The sequence below is a fragment of the Eutrigla gurnardus genome (genome assembly GCF_963514095.1).
Source record: "Eutrigla gurnardus genome assembly, chromosome: 20".
NCBI classification, from domain to species: Eukaryota; Metazoa; Chordata; class Actinopteri; order Perciformes; family Triglidae; genus Eutrigla; species Eutrigla gurnardus.
In genome coordinates, this window is record NC_139931.1 from 17,624,225 (window position 1) to 17,644,837 (window position 20,613).

At 39.1% G+C, this 20,613-nt stretch overlaps 2 protein-coding genes across 3 annotated transcripts; one reads left to right on the forward strand and one right to left on the reverse strand.

Moving 5' to 3' along the window:
* Window positions 1-383: 383 nt before the first annotated feature.
* cln3 (CLN3 lysosomal/endosomal transmembrane protein, battenin) lies at window positions 384-15,799 on the reverse strand. Of its 2 annotated transcripts, XM_084037699.1 has the most exons (16): window positions 15,486-15,799; window positions 15,357-15,393; window positions 14,356-14,452; window positions 14,153-14,245; window positions 13,544-13,623; window positions 12,742-12,827; window positions 11,387-11,459; window positions 10,009-10,152; window positions 9,063-9,202; window positions 6,219-6,268; window positions 6,071-6,139; window positions 5,354-5,409; window positions 5,162-5,255; window positions 4,326-4,466; window positions 3,264-3,425; window positions 384-3,160 (listed from the first exon to the last, which is right to left on the reverse strand). In XM_084037699.1, exons 1-15 carry the CDS (start codon window positions 15,538-15,540, stop codon window positions 3,309-3,311), a joined length of 1,332 nt encoding a protein of 443 aa, XP_083893825.1. In that variant the 5' UTR covers window positions 15,541-15,799; the 3' UTR covers window positions 384-3,160; window positions 3,264-3,308. The 2 variants fall into 2 exon arrangements, with proteins under 2 accessions (XP_083893825.1, XP_083893824.1); XM_084037698.1 differs by having other exon boundaries at window positions 384-3,425.
* A 736-nt stretch (window positions 15,800-16,535) lies between these two features.
* LOC311030665 (brain-specific serine protease 4-like) lies at window positions 16,536-20,611 on the forward strand. Its single transcript, XM_084036574.1, has 5 exons — window positions 16,536-16,615; window positions 17,209-17,377; window positions 18,344-18,630; window positions 19,393-19,535; window positions 20,312-20,611. The coding sequence occupies exons 1-5, from the start codon at window positions 16,564-16,566 to the stop codon at window positions 20,495-20,497; spliced, it is 837 nt and encodes a 278-aa protein (XP_083892700.1). The 5' UTR covers window positions 16,536-16,563; the 3' UTR covers window positions 20,498-20,611.
* The last annotated feature ends 2 nt before the right edge of the window (window positions 20,612-20,613 follow it).

Consider the following 20,613-nt stretch of genomic DNA (forward strand, 5'->3'; position numbering starts at 1 on the left):
GCTTTTCTCTGTCTTATATAGTAAACTGAGTATTTGGGGATTTTGGACTGTTGGTTGAACACAACATTTAATATGAACATTGGGCTTTTAGAAAGTATAATGGTCCCTTTTTACTGTTTCCTGGTATTTTAAGGACCAAACAATGAGTTGATTAATTTAGAAATAATCAGCAGAATTATTGTTTTAAAAAAAATGTCTTTAGTTACAGTCCTGAAGACAGCAATCTATTCAAGCAACATGACTTGTGTCATATTGCTCGAATATGAACCCTGCAATATAACAATCCAAAGGTGGAAGTCAGATTGAGTAACTCATAAAGGATACTGTGACTCATGATTAAACACCACACTCTATCATTTAAATGATCAAAAGCAATCATTTGTTTATTATAATCATTTTATTATACAGGATAATTCACCGTTTTAACCCTTGATTCACCACTTAAAAACCTCTGGAGATTCAAACAAGCACAAGCTTAAAACACAATCAGTATGTTGTAACAAAATTATCACAATTCAACAGTAGCAGCAAAATACAAAATACATACGTAGACAGTTAATATTTCAGTAGGAATGTGCACATGTGTATGTGCTGGAGACGTTAAAGAGAAAACAGGGTGTGTGTATGGACAAAGTATATTATTATAATAATTACGACCATTTGTGAAATCACATTTTAAACTCAGTTTACTTGTATGTTGTACTTTCTGTTCTATGTTGTCTATTGATGTCTTGCTGCAAACCAAATCGCCCTTAGGGGACAATAAAAGCTTTAAGTAAGTAAGTACTTTCAGGAAACTGACATTTTTGAAGAACCCCCCCCCCCCAGCAGAACTTGAGCAAAAAAGTGCAAAACAAAATTTCTTCCCCATTCCTAAATTAAATAACTACTGAATCCAAATGTTAAGGATTCGTATCTAATATGTACAAGAAGTTCCAAGGAGTTCCATGTCTGTCAATGGGTGTGATCAAGGTCAGGGATGTTGACATAAAGAACTGCCAGTCCATTCATTGGAAAAGAGCTTGAGTTTGGGGAAAATGTGTCCCTCTCGTCCCGAAACTATAACTATTGAATTATTTCAACTTTATCCAGATATTTCATTTGACTCCCAGAAAATGTTTTGGAACTGTATTCCCAGTTTATCAAATTCAATCTCAGAGAAGACATCAACTTTTAAGTCTGACAGTATTAAAAACCATGGTAGGGTCCATGTTTACCTCATGTCAGCTGATTCACATTAGCTGCTACAACCAGAAATACATTTAAAATGGTTCCATTTAAGACTATGAAACGGTTACAACCGTACAGACCTCCTGGCGGCTCATTTAAAGGCCGTTTCTCAATATGGCTGTGTCTATTTCAATACTTTCACCATATTTATTTCATACTTTGACCTTTACAGTATGAGACCTTTGAGGTGGAATCCCCCCTGTAAACTTCAGATGTCCTAAAGCAGGGGTGGGGAACCTCAGGCCCGCGGGCCGGGAGACCGTTTGATACACCCCACGAGGTAATACATAAATACATACACACATACACACACACACACACACACATACACACACAAATGTTTTTACAAAAAAATATTTATGATAATCATTATTATTATTATTTATGATTGACCTGGAAGCTATCACCTGAGTCCTGCTTTGTACCACCTTTCATAATGTAAAATGCTGCTAAAAACAATAAGATGCATAACATTAAAATTGTCTAAAAACATGAAATGAATGCTCATGATCTTGATGTTATTTCAATTAATTTAAAAAGGCCATAATAATACATTGTGAGCTGCGTCTCTTAAACATTTCAACAAAGGTTATGTGTTCAATAATTTGGTATGGCCCCTGAGGGATGATATAAAAATCAAAAGGCCCTTGATAGTAAAGAGGTTCCTTACTCCTGCTCTAAGGGATTCTCTCATTATTAGACTTTATCTCTCTGAAACAATTTATAGCACGAACCAATGGTGCAAAGAGAAATACAACGTTATGTTCAAGGCACTGGAGAACGTTGTACAACCCAGAATGTCAAATAGCATCTGTGATTATAGAAATGTTTATATCATAACCAATACATCACCTACATTGTTTGCTTGTGGCAGAATTTTTTATCTGCTTATTTTTATTATTATTTTCTTCTACTTTATATCGGTATGTATATTAATATATTTCTTTTTTTCTCTTCAGTTTTATCATGTTTTTTTCCATTGGGTTGTTGTTGGGAAGGGACATGGGTACATTTACATTTAGCAGACACTTTTGTCCAAAGCGACTTCCAATAAGTACATTTATTAAGGATGCCAATAGAGCAAGTTTCAAGCACTCCTAGGTTAACCCATTGCTGGTATAAAACAAAGACAGCTAGGTAGATAGCTACACGATGCTAAGACGTACAAACATACAAACAAAAGTTAGTGCGGAACCCTATAAATGTCACCATAGTCTTTTGGTAAAACTCCTTTTCAATTACGTCACATAAAATAATTAGCATTTCTAAAGCTGTGGATTCAATCCTGTTTTCCAGATTGTTTCAGTGTATAAAATACAAAATGCTAATCCACATAAAAGGCTTTTGTCATTTTCATTAGAAAGTTATCATAAAAGGTGCAAGACTCATCTTAACAGCAGTGACTGAGAAGCAAAACAAAAACAACACCTGTCAGTCACAAATAACCCGATTCAACCTTTAAGAACACACAAGGCACTATAAAACATTTTCACCGACTACCCTTCTAACTTATGGATCCCATCATTCAGAAACACTGTTTAAATGTGAATGTGATAAAACTCATTTTGATTATGTGATACGCTTTGTTGCTCTGAGAAGTTGATGGTACTTCATTTCAGCGAGGGCTGTCGACGTTTTTTTAAACTGGACATTTCCTGTCCTGCTTTTGCTGCTGCACGTTAAAAAGCTTTAACACTATTGAAGCGCAGGAAGGATTTATACAGGAAAATCCGTACATATCAATGAGGTTAGTAGTAACACAACTAGTATTGGTCTGCAAAACAAGCTTTGGACATTTTCTGCGCATTATTTGGTTAAGTAAGACACATTATTTGGTTCTGTAAGCTTAATGCATATCTGTTGAAAGGAAGGATAGGTTCGTAAGCAAGTCCCCCTCTCTCTGGATGACTCACTAGTGGTGATTAAAAATCTGCAATGAATACAGTAGGGGGAGTCAATGTTGTTACGTAGGAGTAAAGTCAGGTCCAACTCATTTTTGATAAAGAAATAAATCCATCAAATAGAGAACGCACCCACGTCTTGGTTAATCATTCTGCTGGTCAGCGTGTGGGCTGGGGTCATAGGGAGCAGAAGTATCTGTGGACGGGGAACGCAGCGAGTCCAGCCACAGATATTCCCAGACTGTCTGCTGCGCTGGCAGCAGCCATGGCAAACTCCCTCTCTCTGTCTTCACTCTATGGGAGACAAGACACAAGTCAGGATGAAGACACACAACACTTTAGTGGACGTTACATTAACCACGTTTACACCAAGGTTCCTGGTGATATCATGCCGTCTTCAAGGGACTAAAACCGTCCTTCAGCTTATTGTTGTCTGTGTTTCCATAGCGATGTAAAGACCTGGAGACTGACGAGGGCTAATGGTGGTCACAGGAGTAAACACACAATCAGTGTACTCACAGATTCATCTTAAAAGAAAAAACAGGACATCCTTTGTCTCACTGCGACGGCGTTTATTGCTGCAAAATATTTACTGATGCATGTTGGATGTAATGAATGAATTAAAAGAGCATATGTGCAAACATGTTTGGAGCCATCTGTCTTGAAACACGAAGCCCGCCTCGTTCACCATGGTGTGTGGGTGTGATCCTTTTTGCATTCATATCTATACAACCAATGAGTTTATAAATGCATTTTAACTAGAGCACAAAGTCTTTATAGATCTAGACTCTTAATTTACCTCTCAAAGTGCATCAAACTGATGCATTTAACTTTAAAAATGTAGAATTAAGGATGAGAATTCCTGTATTTGTTATCAAACATCTTGGTTTTGGTCATCAAAGATGATTTGGCCATCACCATACTGTTATTTTGCAACCAGAAGTGACATTAGAGGGAGGAGCTAAGTACAACCAAATGCTGAATAAGAGATTTTTCAGCGATCAAAATGATACACTTAACTTTCTTGAACTGAAAACACACCGTGTAAGGGTTAAAGTTGTAAGACAGAATTTGTGCTGTAGAAGTGTACATTTTGACTTAACCATGGCAACAGGTGAACATTGCATTAAGAACAAACAGTTTCTTTGCGTGACACCCTGAATAACAAGGCGACTGACAGAAAGTTGACCTGACCTCCTTGCTGATGAAGTAGAAGGTGTTGACATACGAAGCTCCTCCCAGCAAACCTTCGTAGAGGACGATAGCAAACACCAGCCAGACGCTGGTCAGGAGCTGGTAACGCACAGCGAACAGCAGCAGCACCGCATTCACCACCTGTGGAGAGCAAAGAGGAGATGGGAGAGCAGTGAGCCTGGTAATCCATGGTGTGATCCAAAACACGGGTCACAAGATGAACCTTTAAAAGTCACGTTGCACCTTATGGCAAGCAATCTGAAATAACCAAGCTTTGCACAGTTTGAGGTGGAGATTTCTGGCTCAGAGTCTGAGAAAAAACTCCTTAAGAAGCTATGAAGCCTGACTACTTACTTTAAGGCAGATTCTTTTTTTACACGTTTCCGTAAGTGTAATGTTTTAATACGCAAATGGTAACTTTTTCTGTGTATTTAGGTGAAGTCTGAGTAAAGATGTAAAGTAACACTTTTAATGTACTACTTTTTTGTCTTTCTTCTTTCCACTTTTTTCAAAGAAGACATGTTATGGAAGTAAAATATCCCCAAATCTTAAAAGTGACCAGTGCATGAAAAGAAAATGTTGTTGCCTGTAGTGTCTCGCCTTTAGATAACAACATATACGATGCACATTTACCCATGAACTGGAGTTAATCAATGCACCGATCAAGCTAACTTTGATTTTTTAAACATTTAAACTTGTGTGCTCACATGTAGAAATGAAAGGAATATTAAACAAAAAAAGTTATGAAATATCAGATTCATTTGAGAAAAATATAATCTTGTATTTCATCCAAAATGCTCTTTTTCTGCTGATTTGTACTTAACACTATTTCTCACCTGTAGCAGCGAGAGAATCCACAGTTTCCTGATCTTCACACAGCACAGGGAGGACCGAGACACCAACACCCCGACCTGGTACAGTGTCTGGTACCTGAGCACACACACAACTCAGAACTAAAGTCTACGTCCATCCAAAGTTGAAATAAAGTCATCCCTTCAGAATAAAATATAGTAGTGAGGTCAACTGACCAGCGATACTGCTCTCCATGGGACAGGAACGCTTTGGGGAAATACAGGAGTTCCATCTGAAAAAGGAAACATTATCTGGGCTTAATATCGTCACATTTTCTACATTCTACAATGTTTAAATGTCCAGCCTACACCACACAGTTGGGTGGGGCTGGAGTAAATGCACTGGAGAAATCAGCAATGTTTAAAAAAGCAGACCATGCCAGAGACCTTGGTGTGGTCATGGACTCAGACCTGAACTTCCAGCCACGTCAGGAGACAATTAGTTAGAAGGTCTTTACATTGGCTTACTGTCAGTATAATAATTGATTTCAAAATACTACCGTTGTTTAAGACTGGATGGTTTCTGATCGTCTGCTACATTACAAACCCTCCAGACCTCTCAGGTGGTCTGGTGCAGGTCCGCTTTCTGTGCCCAGAGTCACAACTAAACACGGAGAAGCAGCATTCAGGTTTCATGCTCCAAAAATCTGGAACAACCTTCCAGATCTGCAACTCTCCCTTCTTTTAATTCAAGGCTTTTCTGTTTGCTGCTGCCTTTTATTCTTATCATAACTTCTTACAGACTCTAACATTTATTCTTTATTTTATAACTCTATTCTATGTTATGTTGATTTTATTTTCTATTCTCTTGGCTCTTTAAACGACTGTTTTAATTGTATTCAAGCATGCCTTGTGTTAACAGTATGAGATGCCAGAGGGCGACAGAGAACTCACCAAGCCCTGGTTGATGAAGTACTCGGCGAAGTAGACCAGTGCCAGGGGAAACATGAACCTCAGCAAGCCCTGCTCACAGGAATCAAGTCCAGTCATAGTGCAACCAGACAAATACTCAAGTTTGAAGTAACGTGAAGACTGCACTTACTTTGATGACCTGACGTTTCTCTGGGAAGGTGAGAGGTCCGGTGGGCCCGTCTGTTATTCAGTAACACACAGTGGAGCTTACAAGTCAGTCACATACACATGGTGGTGCAGCGGGAGAGGAAATCAAGTCTCCTTTAATCTGCTTGTATGAAATGAAAAATTAGGAGCTTCATTCTGGACAAACAGCATCGTCACAGTAATGCAGACACCAGAGCTTCGCTCTATCATCGATCAGGATCGTATATCAATGATATTGATGGGACTTAGCCTACTTTCAGAACTAAGGTGTAGATTAGACACGTTTCTGGTGGAGCGATGTCCGCCTGCTGAGCCCCGTTAATCAGCACGATAAGTGAAAAGTGAATTTTGGATCTCGGGATGCACCGATACCAGTTGAGCCTGATAAGCTGCAACAAAAACCTGATGCAAAAACCTGATAAATCCATCATTAACATTTCCACAAAGAGACAGTCCAGTGAGTCTCCACCACATCAGTACATTCAGCTGTGAGGTTGTGTCTCTGCTGCTCGAGTCTGTCAGGGATTCACTGATGAACTACAGCCTGATGTGATGTTAGCGAGTGTCCGGTGGAGGGAGAGAGAGAGTGACAGTGATGATGAAGTCAGAAGCTCTCAGTAGGGCATAGATCATGACATGAAATATAACGCTAAGAAAAGACAAATAATGATAGTTAGAAGCGCTGGGGAAAGGAAATTTCCGATCTTTTATCGACACTCTTGATGTGTGTGAGGAAATGAAATACCTAGGTCATGTCATATCTGACGACTGGATGGATGACAAAGACATCTATCGACAGCGCTGTAAAATATATTCTCAAGCTAACATGCTGATAAGGAAGTTTTCTATGTGCTCTATGTGTTCCCTGTTCAGAAGCTACATCACACCGTTATAAACTGCTCAATTGTGGTCGAACTATAAGAAAATGAATATGCAGAGGCTCAAGGTAGCCTACAATGATGCAATGAGGTTGCTGCTGTCCATAGGTGGCATAGTGCCAGTCAATGGTTTGTGTCCACAAGAGTGCCAACTAGTGACAGCTGATGTTTAGTTTTATGTGTCACCCGGATAAGTCAGAGAACCACAAAATAGATAGTATTTTGTTCCTCCTTTTTATACTATTTATACTGTATGTTGTGTTATATGGGCTTGTGTCTGAAATAAAGTTTATTATTACAGCGGCTGCACGGTGGTGTAGTGGGTAGCACTCTCGCCTCACAGCAAGAGGGTCCTGGGTTCGATTCCCGGGTCGGCCTGCGTTCCTTCTGTGTGGAGTTTGTATGTTCTCCCCGTGTAAGCGTGGGTTCTCTCCGGGTTCTCCGGCTTCCTCCCACAGTCCAAAGACATGCAGGATGGGGATAGGTTCATTGGTGACTCTAAATTGCCCGTAGGTGTGAATGTGAGTGTGAATGGTTGTCTGTCTCTACATGTTGGCCCTGTGATAGACTGGTTACCTGTCCAGAGTGTACCCTGCCTTCGCCCAATGACAGCTGGGATTGGCTCCAGCCCCCCCGCGACCCTAAATACAGGATAAGCGGTAGAAAATGGATGGATGGATGGATATGATTACAGCGTGAATGTAGCAGTGCATTGTGGGTTGAGTTTATTTGTCGTGAATAAGATCAAGATCCACGAGGAAGTCCCCGTCTCTTGTTGTCAGGCAGCAGATGTTTAAAGTGAAGGGGTTAGCCCCGAAGTTAGCAACAAATCTGGCTGCTCCGGCTCGGTAGCACTTAAGGTGGGCTGACCTTTAAGGTGGACTGCGCTATTCAAGTGACAAGCCTCTCCTCTGAGTCTTGCTTAGCTTTTCTATTTTTAATATTTCTTTTAACAGACAGCACAGTTAAACGGTTAATTGTTAACATCCTGACTGCAAACACTGCTCTCTTTGTATCAGGACAAGTTAAAATGTCAGCAACAGCCTCATGTTGAATCAGTCAGAAAGTGAGGGTTGTCTGATGGAATGAAACATGTTTTCAAAGGAATTGTTAGAAGTGTAATGGTATTATAATGTACTCATATTGGTAAAAAAGTGGTATAAATGCGTCCCTGTTTAAATCCTTAATCACAAACCAATCACCAGTGTCATTTTTAACAATACAAAATTCTATTTTGTGTTAATGTGATATATAACTGTAATTTATGGTATTGTTCGATATCCCAGCATGCCTCGCTTTTCTTTATTTTCCTTTTTTCAATATTATTTGACTAGCAACAGAATATCAGTGTTTACTGCTACACAGAGCAGATAACCTCTAACCCCCCAGCTACAGATTCCTTTATCTGGTTCAGTGCAGATCTACATATCTGAATGACACGCAACATCTTCCGATTGGACACAGTGCTGGTGTCTAATGACTCATTTAAAGTAAATGCATGAATAGAAATAAATTAAAACTACCTTTTTTATTCCTTTAAAAGCCAAATTAAAATCAAGCTTTTTCCACACAAAGTAGGTTTGGATTTGATGACATGAAATATGACGACAGACATCGTACAAAAAAACCTAACTAATTTAAAATGGTCACTCGAGCTGATAAGCGGGGCTCAGCCGGTGGATGTGCAGCTCTACCAGAAACATCTTATATCTGACCGTCGCCTTAATATCTTCCCTTCAACCGTTGATCTACTATCTGCTCCCCAGTCCACACAAGCTTACTAGGAAATGCATTAGATTACAGCAATGCAAACCGCAGGCTTTCATTGCACAATTGCAGCTAATGTTGAACTCACCAAGCAACAACACAGTGTATAGATGCATTCCTAACAGGATTTGTTCACTTTCTTATGTGAAATTATTTTTTTATCATTAGTTTGTGACATGTACCTGCGGTTGATTTCACCTGGCCCTCCTCCTCGGATTCATCCATACCACGCTCCCTCTCCTCTGAGCCCAAAGCCACATATTCTGCCTCCCTGTTTTTCCACTGAGGTATTGAAGGTGGAAGATCCAGCAGGAAGAAGTAACTGGTGGTGGTGTTGGGAGGAGGAAAAGTGAAAGCCAAGAAGAAGAATTTCATTTGAAATGGGAGTAAAAACATGGAATCAACAGTGAAAAACAAAACAAATGTATGGAGTGAAAGCAAGTCTGATTTAATTTATTGTGGAATCCAAAATGACAGGCAACAAAGGTATATAGTAAACAATAACAAAGTTGATAAAGAGCAACCACTCTCTTTATTTCTCTTAATTTAAAACAAAAATCATAATTACATCCACTGTGATTTAAAAGTGTAAAACAAAATATGTGACATAAACTGAAAATGAAAACCTAAAGCAAGTCCACTTGCCTCTGATACAGCTTTCAAGGGAAATATGAAAAAGTGCAATAAGTATTATAAAAAGTTAAACGAAGATCAAATGGGACCAAATTTGGAATCTACTGTTCCCCATTTTTACTTCAATATATTTGTTGAATATTATGAAAAACCATTTTTTGGAACAAGGTTTATTTTTGAATAAAAGGCATCAACCAATCACGTTGTGCAGAACGGACTGCGTCTCTATTTATAAATGATAAAACAACAACAGCTCAATGGTAATATTTGTAATCACAATAATCACAAAATGTATAAAATTGCAATCAGATTGTATTATTATTAAAAGTTTTATGATAATCTTGTATTGTGGGGCCTCCTCCCCACTCCTTCCATTCTTCCCCTTCACAATAAAAGCCCTAGATATTTCACACTTTCATGTCATCTGGTGTGTATAATCCTAATCGGCTCTCAAATGAAAGAATCTTTTCCTTATCTTTGGACTTCATCACTTACCTAATCAACATGGCAAACGGGACCACCAGCATGATGAGGAGCGTATTCTGGGGTGTCAGGCCGACTTGGGTGAGGCCTGAGTAGAGAAGGGCTCCAGCAACACCAGCGCCACCAGTACCTGAGCCCCAACCTCCCAGTACATCCCTGAAACCAGTGGGAAAGAACATGAGAAATACACAGATATATGTGTAAATATGGATTGTTAGACTCTCAGCTACAATTTGACATTGTTGCTGACAATATTTCTATTTGCTGCTGGTTGAGTTCATGACAGGGAGATATTCAAATTATCTTTCATGGACTTGAAGCCCGCTCCTTGAGATAGATTCAGTTGTGTAGTCACAGTATTGTCACATGGTATTGGGAGTCAAATGCCAAAAAAAACCACATTCATGAACACAATTCTGAAAATCAAGGGTTTTTACTCAAGTTTCCAAAAGAAAGACTTTTTAAAGCAGCCTCTGTTCACGGCTAAAAGCAAAGCCCATTTACACCAAGGGAAGAAGAAAAGAGGTCAAAGGTTATGAATAATAAAAATCTGTCAAATTAAGATTAAAATGTTTAATCATTTGACAGCCCTAATATTTATTTAAATATTTGCTTCTTGACATTGATAGTTTTAGTGATATATTATAGACTGCTTTGGGCTAGTGTTCCCAAGTCCTTCTCTTAATATCTATTTTAGATTACTGTGAAAACAACTCCTTATCAACTGTATTTATTCAAGATTCTTGCCCAAAACTACATTTTACAAGATTACATTTGAACATCTCCTGATAACGTTATAATTTACCTATGCCCAAAACAAATTTTTACTGAATAGAGCTTAAATGCATCATCAAATATCCACTGTTCAAGCTGCAGCTGGCAACTTAGAAAAAATAAAATAACAAAAGTTAAACATAACATTCATCATATTTGCTCAGACGCTCACTATTTCTTGACATTAGTACCTGAGACACATCATCTGTGATGGTTTTAGTGCTCCTCATGGCATTTGCAAAACTCTACACCTCAACAAAAAGAACCAATCAGCACTCTGTAATTTAATTTAAGTATCTTTTTTTCCTCTACAATTTTATCAGTGTGTTTTTGTAATTTTTCGTTTGTGTATTTGTATATGTGACTGTTTACATACATATATATGTCTTAAAAAAAAGAAAAGGATAATTGTATCCTTGTAATTGGAAGTATCTAATTGTATTTTTCAATAAACATATTTTGGGAACAAAACAAAACAAAAAGAACCAATCAGATCCAAGGAATCTCGAACGCAGCTGTCGATCACTGATTGTGAACTCCAATCAAACTGTCAAAGCAATGATAAAACCGGAATCAAGACTCCGTTAAACACACACAGGTTGGACTGAGTGTTTACCTGCTGAAGTAGACCGTGAGAGAGAGGAAGGACAGTTCTCCCAGTCCAGCGCTGATGCTAGCACAGATCACTCCTAGAAACACAGAGATGCTTTTAACACACTCATTAATGACAGGAAAGTCATGACACTCAAAGCGTACTCCTTAGTTTGACAGGGGACAAGAATCACAACTTCACACCCACAATAAAGTTGTGTTCCTTTCTATTATTTCTATATAAATGTTACCAAGATTTCATTCCAGGAGGACTAGCCACTCCATCTCAGGTTTGCTGTCGCTGCCAGCATTATTAATGACTATCTTATCATATAACTGGAGCTTACTTAGTGATAAGTAAATTGAGATTTTGTAAGCTTCATCAGTCATTTTGCATCATGGCTGCATGAATGTTATTTTTCTATACAAAGTGCACAGAGAGTAGGAGCAACAGGATTGTGAACAGGGGCCGATGGAGCCTCGTAGAGGGTTGAACAGGCCCTCTCCAGCCAGAGTCCTGGTCTCACAGGGTCATTAGAGTCCTGCTGGGTCTGTGTCCTCAGTGTCCCTTCAGGACAGGAGTGTGATTTCATGTGTCTTCTGACTGCTGAAGCTGTCAGGTCATACAGGACGTGATGAGATAGAGAAAGGCTGTGCTGTTGTCCTTTCAGCTACACTGGACTCTGACCTCTAATGTGGTGAGAGGGGGGACCTGGAGATCAGACTGCAGTATTTGCCTCCTGTAACTGACTGCTTGGTCTAGCCCCTTCCACACTTCTGTCCCTGAAATCTTGCGTGAACAGGAGCAGAGATCCATATTGAGGGAAATCTGTACCGCCAAATTCTCACCTCTAAGATTTAGTCATTTCAAGTAAAAGGTGAGTATGACAGTGTCTGAATGAAAGCAGTAACATTGCAGGGACCAGCACAGAAAGGGTATGTCCATTTGAGGTGCTAATCCCACCATGCTTTCATTCTGCAGTTAAAACATAAAAAGCACCACATTAACTGTTGGACTCGGACTGCATTACTTTAACATGTAGACGTTTTTTAATAACCGTTGTAATAATTAGCGGTGCCTGAAAGCTTATATAAGTAATTTACCGGGAAGGTTAGGTTATTTAAGGGCAGCTTATTTAAATACAGGAACTTGAGATTAAACATTTCACTGATCGGTCTTAGCATGGTGATTAATATTTCTCACAGAAGGTCAAGATAAGACTAAGATAGCATCATATTTCTGTGGAACAACCACAACCACTTCGGATAAGATGACAGGAACCGAAGCTGAGGACATATATAGCTGATTCTAATCCATCATAACAAACAATGATAACGTTGTGTGAAAATATTAAGTTCAATAAATGATTGAAGTGTCACCTGTAATGCTCATCCACACGGCTGAGGAGAAGGACACCAGGAGGAAACTTGTTGCTGCCATGACGGTGCAGAACAGCACTCGGATACTAGAAAAACAGGAATTAGGCAGTACATTTACAACACAGTACAATACTCGTGTAGTAATAACCTCAGATAGAATGTATACAAGCTGCATAAGCTGAAGCAGGCTTTGTGTGCTGTTACTGCTAACAGGTTTTAACAGAGGGATTCGTTCATAAATCATTTATAGCCTGATTTCTAAAATATTTTATTTGTTTAAACATGGAGAATCATTTTTTCTTGTCTTATTTTCTGATTCATGAAGTGATACAGAGAGATATCCAACATTCCCTGTGTGAAAACCTTCAACTCTAATTATATTATGTCAACAAAATCAACCCAGAATGTTGAACCTGGCTTAACCTATGTTCAGGTTTCTGTCCTGGAGACATATGCAAATCAGCACATATTTAACAAGATAATGTTTGCATATTTACATCTTCAGGAAAGTTGTGATTTTTTTTTTATACTTCCTACACTGACATCATGAATAAATCAATCAAATTAACAGGCAAACATGAAAGTTAATTTGAGTTGACATTAACTGTGAAAACATATCTCTAATATGCTCCAAAAATGTGCTTTGACCAAAAATAATGTGAGGCACCAAAGTAAATACCGCATTCACACCTCTAGAGCCAAAATGTTTCTGTATAACAGGAAACGGTGGCATCACTGTGTGATATTTTAAATATGGAACGGCCTTGATTTTCAGGTTCCCACGTGATAACCATTATCTTACCCATAAGGCAGTTTGTGGATCACAAACGGAGCAAGCAACTTGATGGCGAGCGTTGGAAGGATGTCGGCTAACAGAACAGCCTGCAGGGAAAAACATCAGAGCTGTCACTCACAAGAATCCTCATTTCTCAAACATGATGGGCCAAATAAGACATGCTGAGGGAAATGACATCATTCAATTTCTGTGGAATATTGTTTGTCGCTGCTAAAAGCAGCGGTTCCCAATCACAACAATAATATTACGAATAACTAGTGATGTGAATGCACCTTTATGATTATGGTTAGCTTAAGAGTTCTGTAGAGGGACTTTTATGGTGAAAATTATAAACTTATTATCATTTGTGAATTTAAGTGTGTGTGAGTGCAGTCGCTATTTATATATATATTTATAACATGTCCAATTTTGGCCCTGAATCGATCGACAACACTATTAAATATGCATGTACATTGATTTTCACCTAAAAAAAAGTGGCTGGTTGCTTATCAATCAGTCATTGCTTATTGATGGCCGACGAAAATCCAGTGAATCACACCCAACATCTCTTTTGTGAGAAACTAACAATTCTCTGTGAACATACAGACTGGTTAAGGTGAATGAATCTCCATTTACCGCAGTAGAGACAGGATTGCAGTCGTAGCGGCTACTGTTGCTACTGTTGCTACTGTTCCCACCTTGGAAATCCACAGCCAACGTGGCAGGAGTCTACAGATAAAGACAAAGTATATGTCTATACAGACTTGACAGTTTCAAGCCATTCACAATACAAGGGTCACTGCAATACTCAATATGTAAATACAAAGTTCCCGTCTTACAGATGCTGTGGTGTTTTTGGACTCTTGTTTTTTGAGGATGTCGTGGGCGGCGCTCAGCATTACCACATAAGCAAAGTTGTTGCACAATCCAAGGATCCTGGGAAGGTAATCAGCAGAGGAGGGAGATAATACAGAGTGAGAAGATTCAGACGCACCAATGGACAAATACTAAATCATACGTGCCAGACTTATGAATGCATCATTTTTTTAATATTGTCTTTTAGATCACATCCCCACCTCACGTTGTTCCCCTATCCAACACTATATGCTGAAATAAATACAAAAAGATCCATTCCTTCATATCTGAATACCAAACATTCAGATGTTCACCAACATTTTAACCAACAATATCGTGATATCTATCCACACGTTAATCTGAACGTTTAGCGACACAGAAGGTTGTGTGAGCTACTCTTTTCACCCATCAAATCAAATTCCTCCCTACAGTACGTCCCTGTCTTTCCTGTTTCACCGGAAATATCTCACCATAGGGAAGATAGATACTCCTGTTGACTATAAATAACTAAATGTATAAATAAATGTATTGTAGATCCTGTTGTTACATTTCCTACATGTAGACCTAATGAACACTTTCATCAGATTGCACAGAACAATTTGTGATCTATAGACAACCCCCCTCCTTATGTTGCTGTACATTTCTTTACCATGAAAATAAAGTTTAAAATGATCTGAAGTAGTTTTGGGAACAACAAGTTGTGAGGAGCCTTTCACTTCTTCTAAAGATCACACCAAACAGAACGTTTGCATTGGTCTGACAGTGAATGTAGCAGTGTGTGGGTGAAAGGGCCCCATACTGCTAACAGGAAGCTGGGTTTCATTGGTACACTGACTTTCGTCCACTGGTTTTAATATATATATCTAATTCATACTTGCTTACATCCGTCATCGTATTTTACACAACGCGTTCAATGTAGTTGTTTAATAGTGTTTATCTCAGGAAACTTCGCCGTGTTAGCATATTTAAAACACTGGACACTCACCAAAACCCAGCCCAGTTGCGCCATTGTGTGCAACGACCTATAAATAATAAACAAACAAAACCTTTAGACACTAAAATAAGAAATACATTTGTAATATGATATATGTGCGCCAACTGATGACGGACCCACCATTCATGTCGGAGCGTTGAACGGGATCTGCGTTGACGCTGTCTGCCCGCTCCATCTTTATAAATGAGCGCAAGATAAAAAATAACCGGACTAGCCGTTGACGGGCTAACGTTGTTACCGGGGTGACGCTGTTAGCGGGGTAACGCTGTTAGCGGGCTAACGTTGCTCCCGCACTAACAGGTGTTACCAAGCTAACAGTTGTTGTCGTTGCTACCAGTTGAAAGACACGGGACACATCGTCGACTACTCCAGCTCGCGCAGCAGATTTACCACTATTGTGTCGGCTCGAGACTTGTAAACATTGACGACGTCACATGAAACGCAGTGTTTCATGTAAATACATTCCCGCAGAAACAAAACCAACCATTAACGTTCCCATTCGGTGAATAAACTTCAACTTCTACTGCAACTTTCACGTTTATTAGTCGTATGCAAATTATTGTATTTTGCATAAATACTTTTACCTTTTAGAAATGAATTATTTGTGCAAAAAATACTGTAAGGAAAAAAAGTAAATTCCAGTATCACCAATTGCGGCCGATGTCATGGATGTATTTGTGCCTTTATTTTAACATTAACGTTCAAAAGCAGCATATTAAATGTAATTGTAAACACATACAAGCAGATGCTTATAATGCATAAGATAATTACAATAATAATAATCATAATTATAATAATAATATATAATAATACATGTTTATTGATATAACATATATTTTATATATATATATGTAAATTATGACTTTTTGACATGCATATTGGGTAATCTATTTTATAACCATGCATCTACATTCAACTGCATTATCACATTTTCATTATCTATTTATAAATCTTCACATGTGCTTCATATAGTTTAAATGAAGATTTGCAATTATTGACCAAACCTGGGTGGGGAAAAAATATTTAAAAAATGACGACGTGGAAATACTCAGTCCAAGTATCAGTATCTTAAAACTGTACTCCACGGTACTTGAGTAAATGTACTTTTGTGCTGTGACATCAGAAGGAAACTGATTGTGCTGATAAGAGCTCCATAAAGCTGCAGCCTGCAGAGCCACCTCTTCACTCGGTCACAGCCATGGCCTTCTTCGGTAAACTCATCGTGCTTGTGCTGATCCACAACATTGGAGGTGAGATGGGCAAACATGAGGACATTATTCTATAGTGATTTATCTGCATTTAATAAGTGGAGGATATTTTATCAGCGATTACTAGTAAAATATTGTTATTATGTTTTTGGGTCTTTTCTTGCAAAACCAGTAAAATCACTCTGTAATTTTGATAACAAATTGTTTTTATGGTGGCCTAGTAACAGTTCTTTGACTAATTGCGACAACTGGATGTTAGTTTGATCTCTGTGTTAAAATGCTTTACTGTCTGTAGTGTCTCTCTGTCGCATATTTAAAACATAAGTCTCCAACTTGACCAACTGCAACATTAAAGCGATGAACACATTAACATTATATTCTGCATAGTGAATACTTTTCATTCTGATGTTAATACTTTTGTGTGACGTCACCACGACTATACGTCCACGTTTACATACAGTCTATGGTCCTACATCACCCACTTGCACGTGCATGTACAGGCATCTTCGTGAGCATGCACGAGAGGAACAATGCAGGGTGCCACTCATAGAAGAACTGCTCCGTAGCACTACAGGTCAAAAACGCCAGACGACCTTTAATGTGGCTTTCATAAAGTTGCCTGGATGTTTTTTTAGGTTTGCTTGGAGCTGAGCTGAGGAGCTCCATCGTCGGAGGGGAGAATGCTGATGACCACACATGGCCATCGATGGTCCACCTAAACATCTCTGATGGTGAGAACAACTGGCGCTGTGGTGGCACCCTCCTCAACAATCGGTGGGTGCTGACTGCCGCAAGCTGCTGGAGGTAAGAGAGTGTGTGTTTGTTGTTTTTCACATGACCAGCGCATTATGCAGGGCCGTTTTTGTTTTGTTTTACATATTATATCAATTAAACAGGTGACATAAACATCAAAGTATGTACACAAAAGAAAGATAATTCTGATTTAATAGGGTTATGATGTCTCAGATGAATATCACAGGATATGTGATTTGTGATATAGCTAATAATTAACACAATTTATAATGTAACATTATAATGTGACGTGTCAATAATCGTCAAGCACAGGTGACTCCTTGGTGGTGGGTCGGGGGCCCCAAATCAAAGTCTATAGGGCCCCCCAAAAGCTTGGCCGGCCCTGGCATTATGTAATCATCTAAATGTAAGGAAAGCTCTTCATTTAAGAAAACCATTTGCGCGTCACTTGGAATAAGTTATTACGTTATGACTAAATTATTACATTTTAAATGGAGCATGTTTGAGCATTGTAATAAATTCAGCTCATAGTATAATAATTTGCAAATTGAAAAAAGGGCATTTTCCTTTCTTATTATAGGAACGCATCTGACATTACAATACATAAATAAAATAAATCTACTCTTACGCTCATGTTTATTTTGTTACAACAACTTATTACACAGACAAAATAGAAAACAAACAACTGAACTAAAGGGACATAATATATTGATTATAAATTAAGTAAGAATAATATATAAACTAGAAAATCAAATGTATATCAACAGCTGGTAACAATTTCTTTCATGCGCATGTCTATAATATATAATTAACATGCATATAACACGTTGGAATCTGCTTATAGTATTGTATAATTATAGTCATAAATGCCCATCTTTATAACAAAAATCACAACACATGTAGATAATCTTGAAAATAAACTGATTTAAAGATGTTTTATCCTTGATCTGAATTGACTTACCACACCACACCTCATCATTCCAGTCTGTTATATATGTAGCATGTGTGTGTTGCCAGAAATCGTATGGAACTGTGGGAAAGATCAATGGCTTGGGTCGGCGCACATAACCTGGCGACGACCACTTCCAAGACTACAAAGTACAGAGGTATAAAAAGGGTCCAGCCTCACCATCAGTACCGCAACCTGAGCGTCGGCTACATGAACAACATCGCCGTGGTAGAGCTGAGGAATGAGGTGAAATACACAGCTGAGATTCAAAATGTGAGTCTGCCCAGCGCTAACGACGTCTTCGGTCCTTCATCTGTCTGTAAGATCATCGGCTGGGGGAACACTGAGACTAATGGTAAGTTCCAGTGAAGCAGCCTATTAGAGGGGCTAAGTCCCGCCCCTTCCTGTGTTCCCCACGAGACCTTATTTTGGAAAAATATGTACGGTAGTCAACGGTGAGAGACAAATACCTTATTTGATCCCGTTTGAGTTGTACCATGAATTACACACGGTTGAAAGATCATTTCACACATCAAGAAAATCCCAACATTCAGGTGCATTCACACCTCGCGTCACTCGTAGACGCACTTGAGAGGGAGGGGCATTGTCTTTCTATCCAATAGTGCTGTGTGAAAAATTTGCTTCCGTTTGGTGTGACTGCACCTTTAAACTGTAAAAATGTGTAATAAGATAAACGACGCAGCCAAAAGCGCATCATTTTTCTTTGCCCGTTGACTACCATTTTAAGTAGTGAGTGTATGTGTGTGTATTTTTTAAATATCAGTAATGCATCATTCCTAAAATAATTATACTTTAACAAGCTCAATAAAAAAATGTAAATGTAGTTGTATGTTTGACAAACCAATTCTTAAAAAAATGATGGCTTAGTCATGGAAATGACTATCTGTCAACTATACAGTCGTAGCACAAGATGGTTTACTTATCTGATAAAAGACACTGGTATGTTCTCTCAAGGCCCAGTTCACCACCAGGTGTGATTTGTTAAACATACTTATATGTGTGGTGTGTGTGTGTGTGTGTTTGTGTGTGTGTGTGTGTGTGTGTGTGTGTGTGTGTGTGTGTGTGTGTGTGTGTGTGTGTGTGTGTGTGTATGCAGTTCCACTGAAGTATCCAGAAATCCTTCAGGAGCTGCAGATTCCCATCGTCTCTCACAGTGTGTGTGAGCAAGAGTACCGGGGCCTGGATGCTGACTTGCTGTGTGCAGGCGACCTGGTTAAAGGGAAAAAGGATGCCTGCGAAGTGAGTCGGTAGAAACATTCATGAGGCTGAGGGTGGCTGGATTGCACCGTACCACCTCCACCAACAACAGCAAAATGATCAGTATCAGAATCAGTATTACCAGTCATATGTGAGTTTTGGAGGCCATTTTACTGCAGAATGAGTACTTTTACTATATTTTGAGTGCATTTTGCTGCCAGTACCTCTGAACTTTTACTGAAGTCACATGTTGAATGCAGGACTTGTACTAGAACACATGGATGTTGCTGTTAGCGCTGGCGGCTTCGGTCTTGCCATGAGAGCCGTTGAGAGGCAATTAAAATGCTCCCAATCTCGTATCATGCACAACAACAAATCTCAGCAGTTGGTCAGAAATCATATTCCATAATTAAGTGTAGCTGTTACCCTTTCAATTAGCACTTATGCTAATCGCTAACATACACATGGCTACGCGAATGCTTATCGCTAGCATACAAATATCCCAGTGTCGCGTGTGAACTCAAAGTCCCTTTACACTGTATTTTGCCACCATAACAGTCCCCAAATATAAAAAGTAGTTAGCATGAATAATAAGAATTAGCGATTAGCACTAGTGATTAGACTCTATATAAGGTATGGATGTAGTGCAACTACATCGTTCCTGATCTGAGGTAAGTACTCAATATTGCAACTACTGACCGTTTCCTACAAAACTACCATATGTATCGGCTGTATCAACTCAACGCATTCAAATAAGGATTTAAACGATGCAAAGTGGTGAGACCAAACAATGACATTGTACGTTTGTGCTTCCAAAGGGGGATTATGGTGGGCCGCTGATGTGCCTTGTAGACGGTAGATACGTGCAGGCGGGCATCATGAGTTACGGGTCTCCGAAAGGTTGTGGTGTCGCAGGTGGCCTTGGCGTCTACACCCCGGTGGCCAAGTACCTGCGCTTCATCAACGACTTCACCCGCCAGGGCGAAGAAGACTCCGCTGAGTAGTAAACGTCTGAGGATCTGCAGCGGACGGCCCGCCTTTACTCTTTGTAGCTTCTCATTACAGCTGACTTTCTCTCTGGCTTGTTCACCTTTGCATTAAAAGCTTTAAAGCATCAATT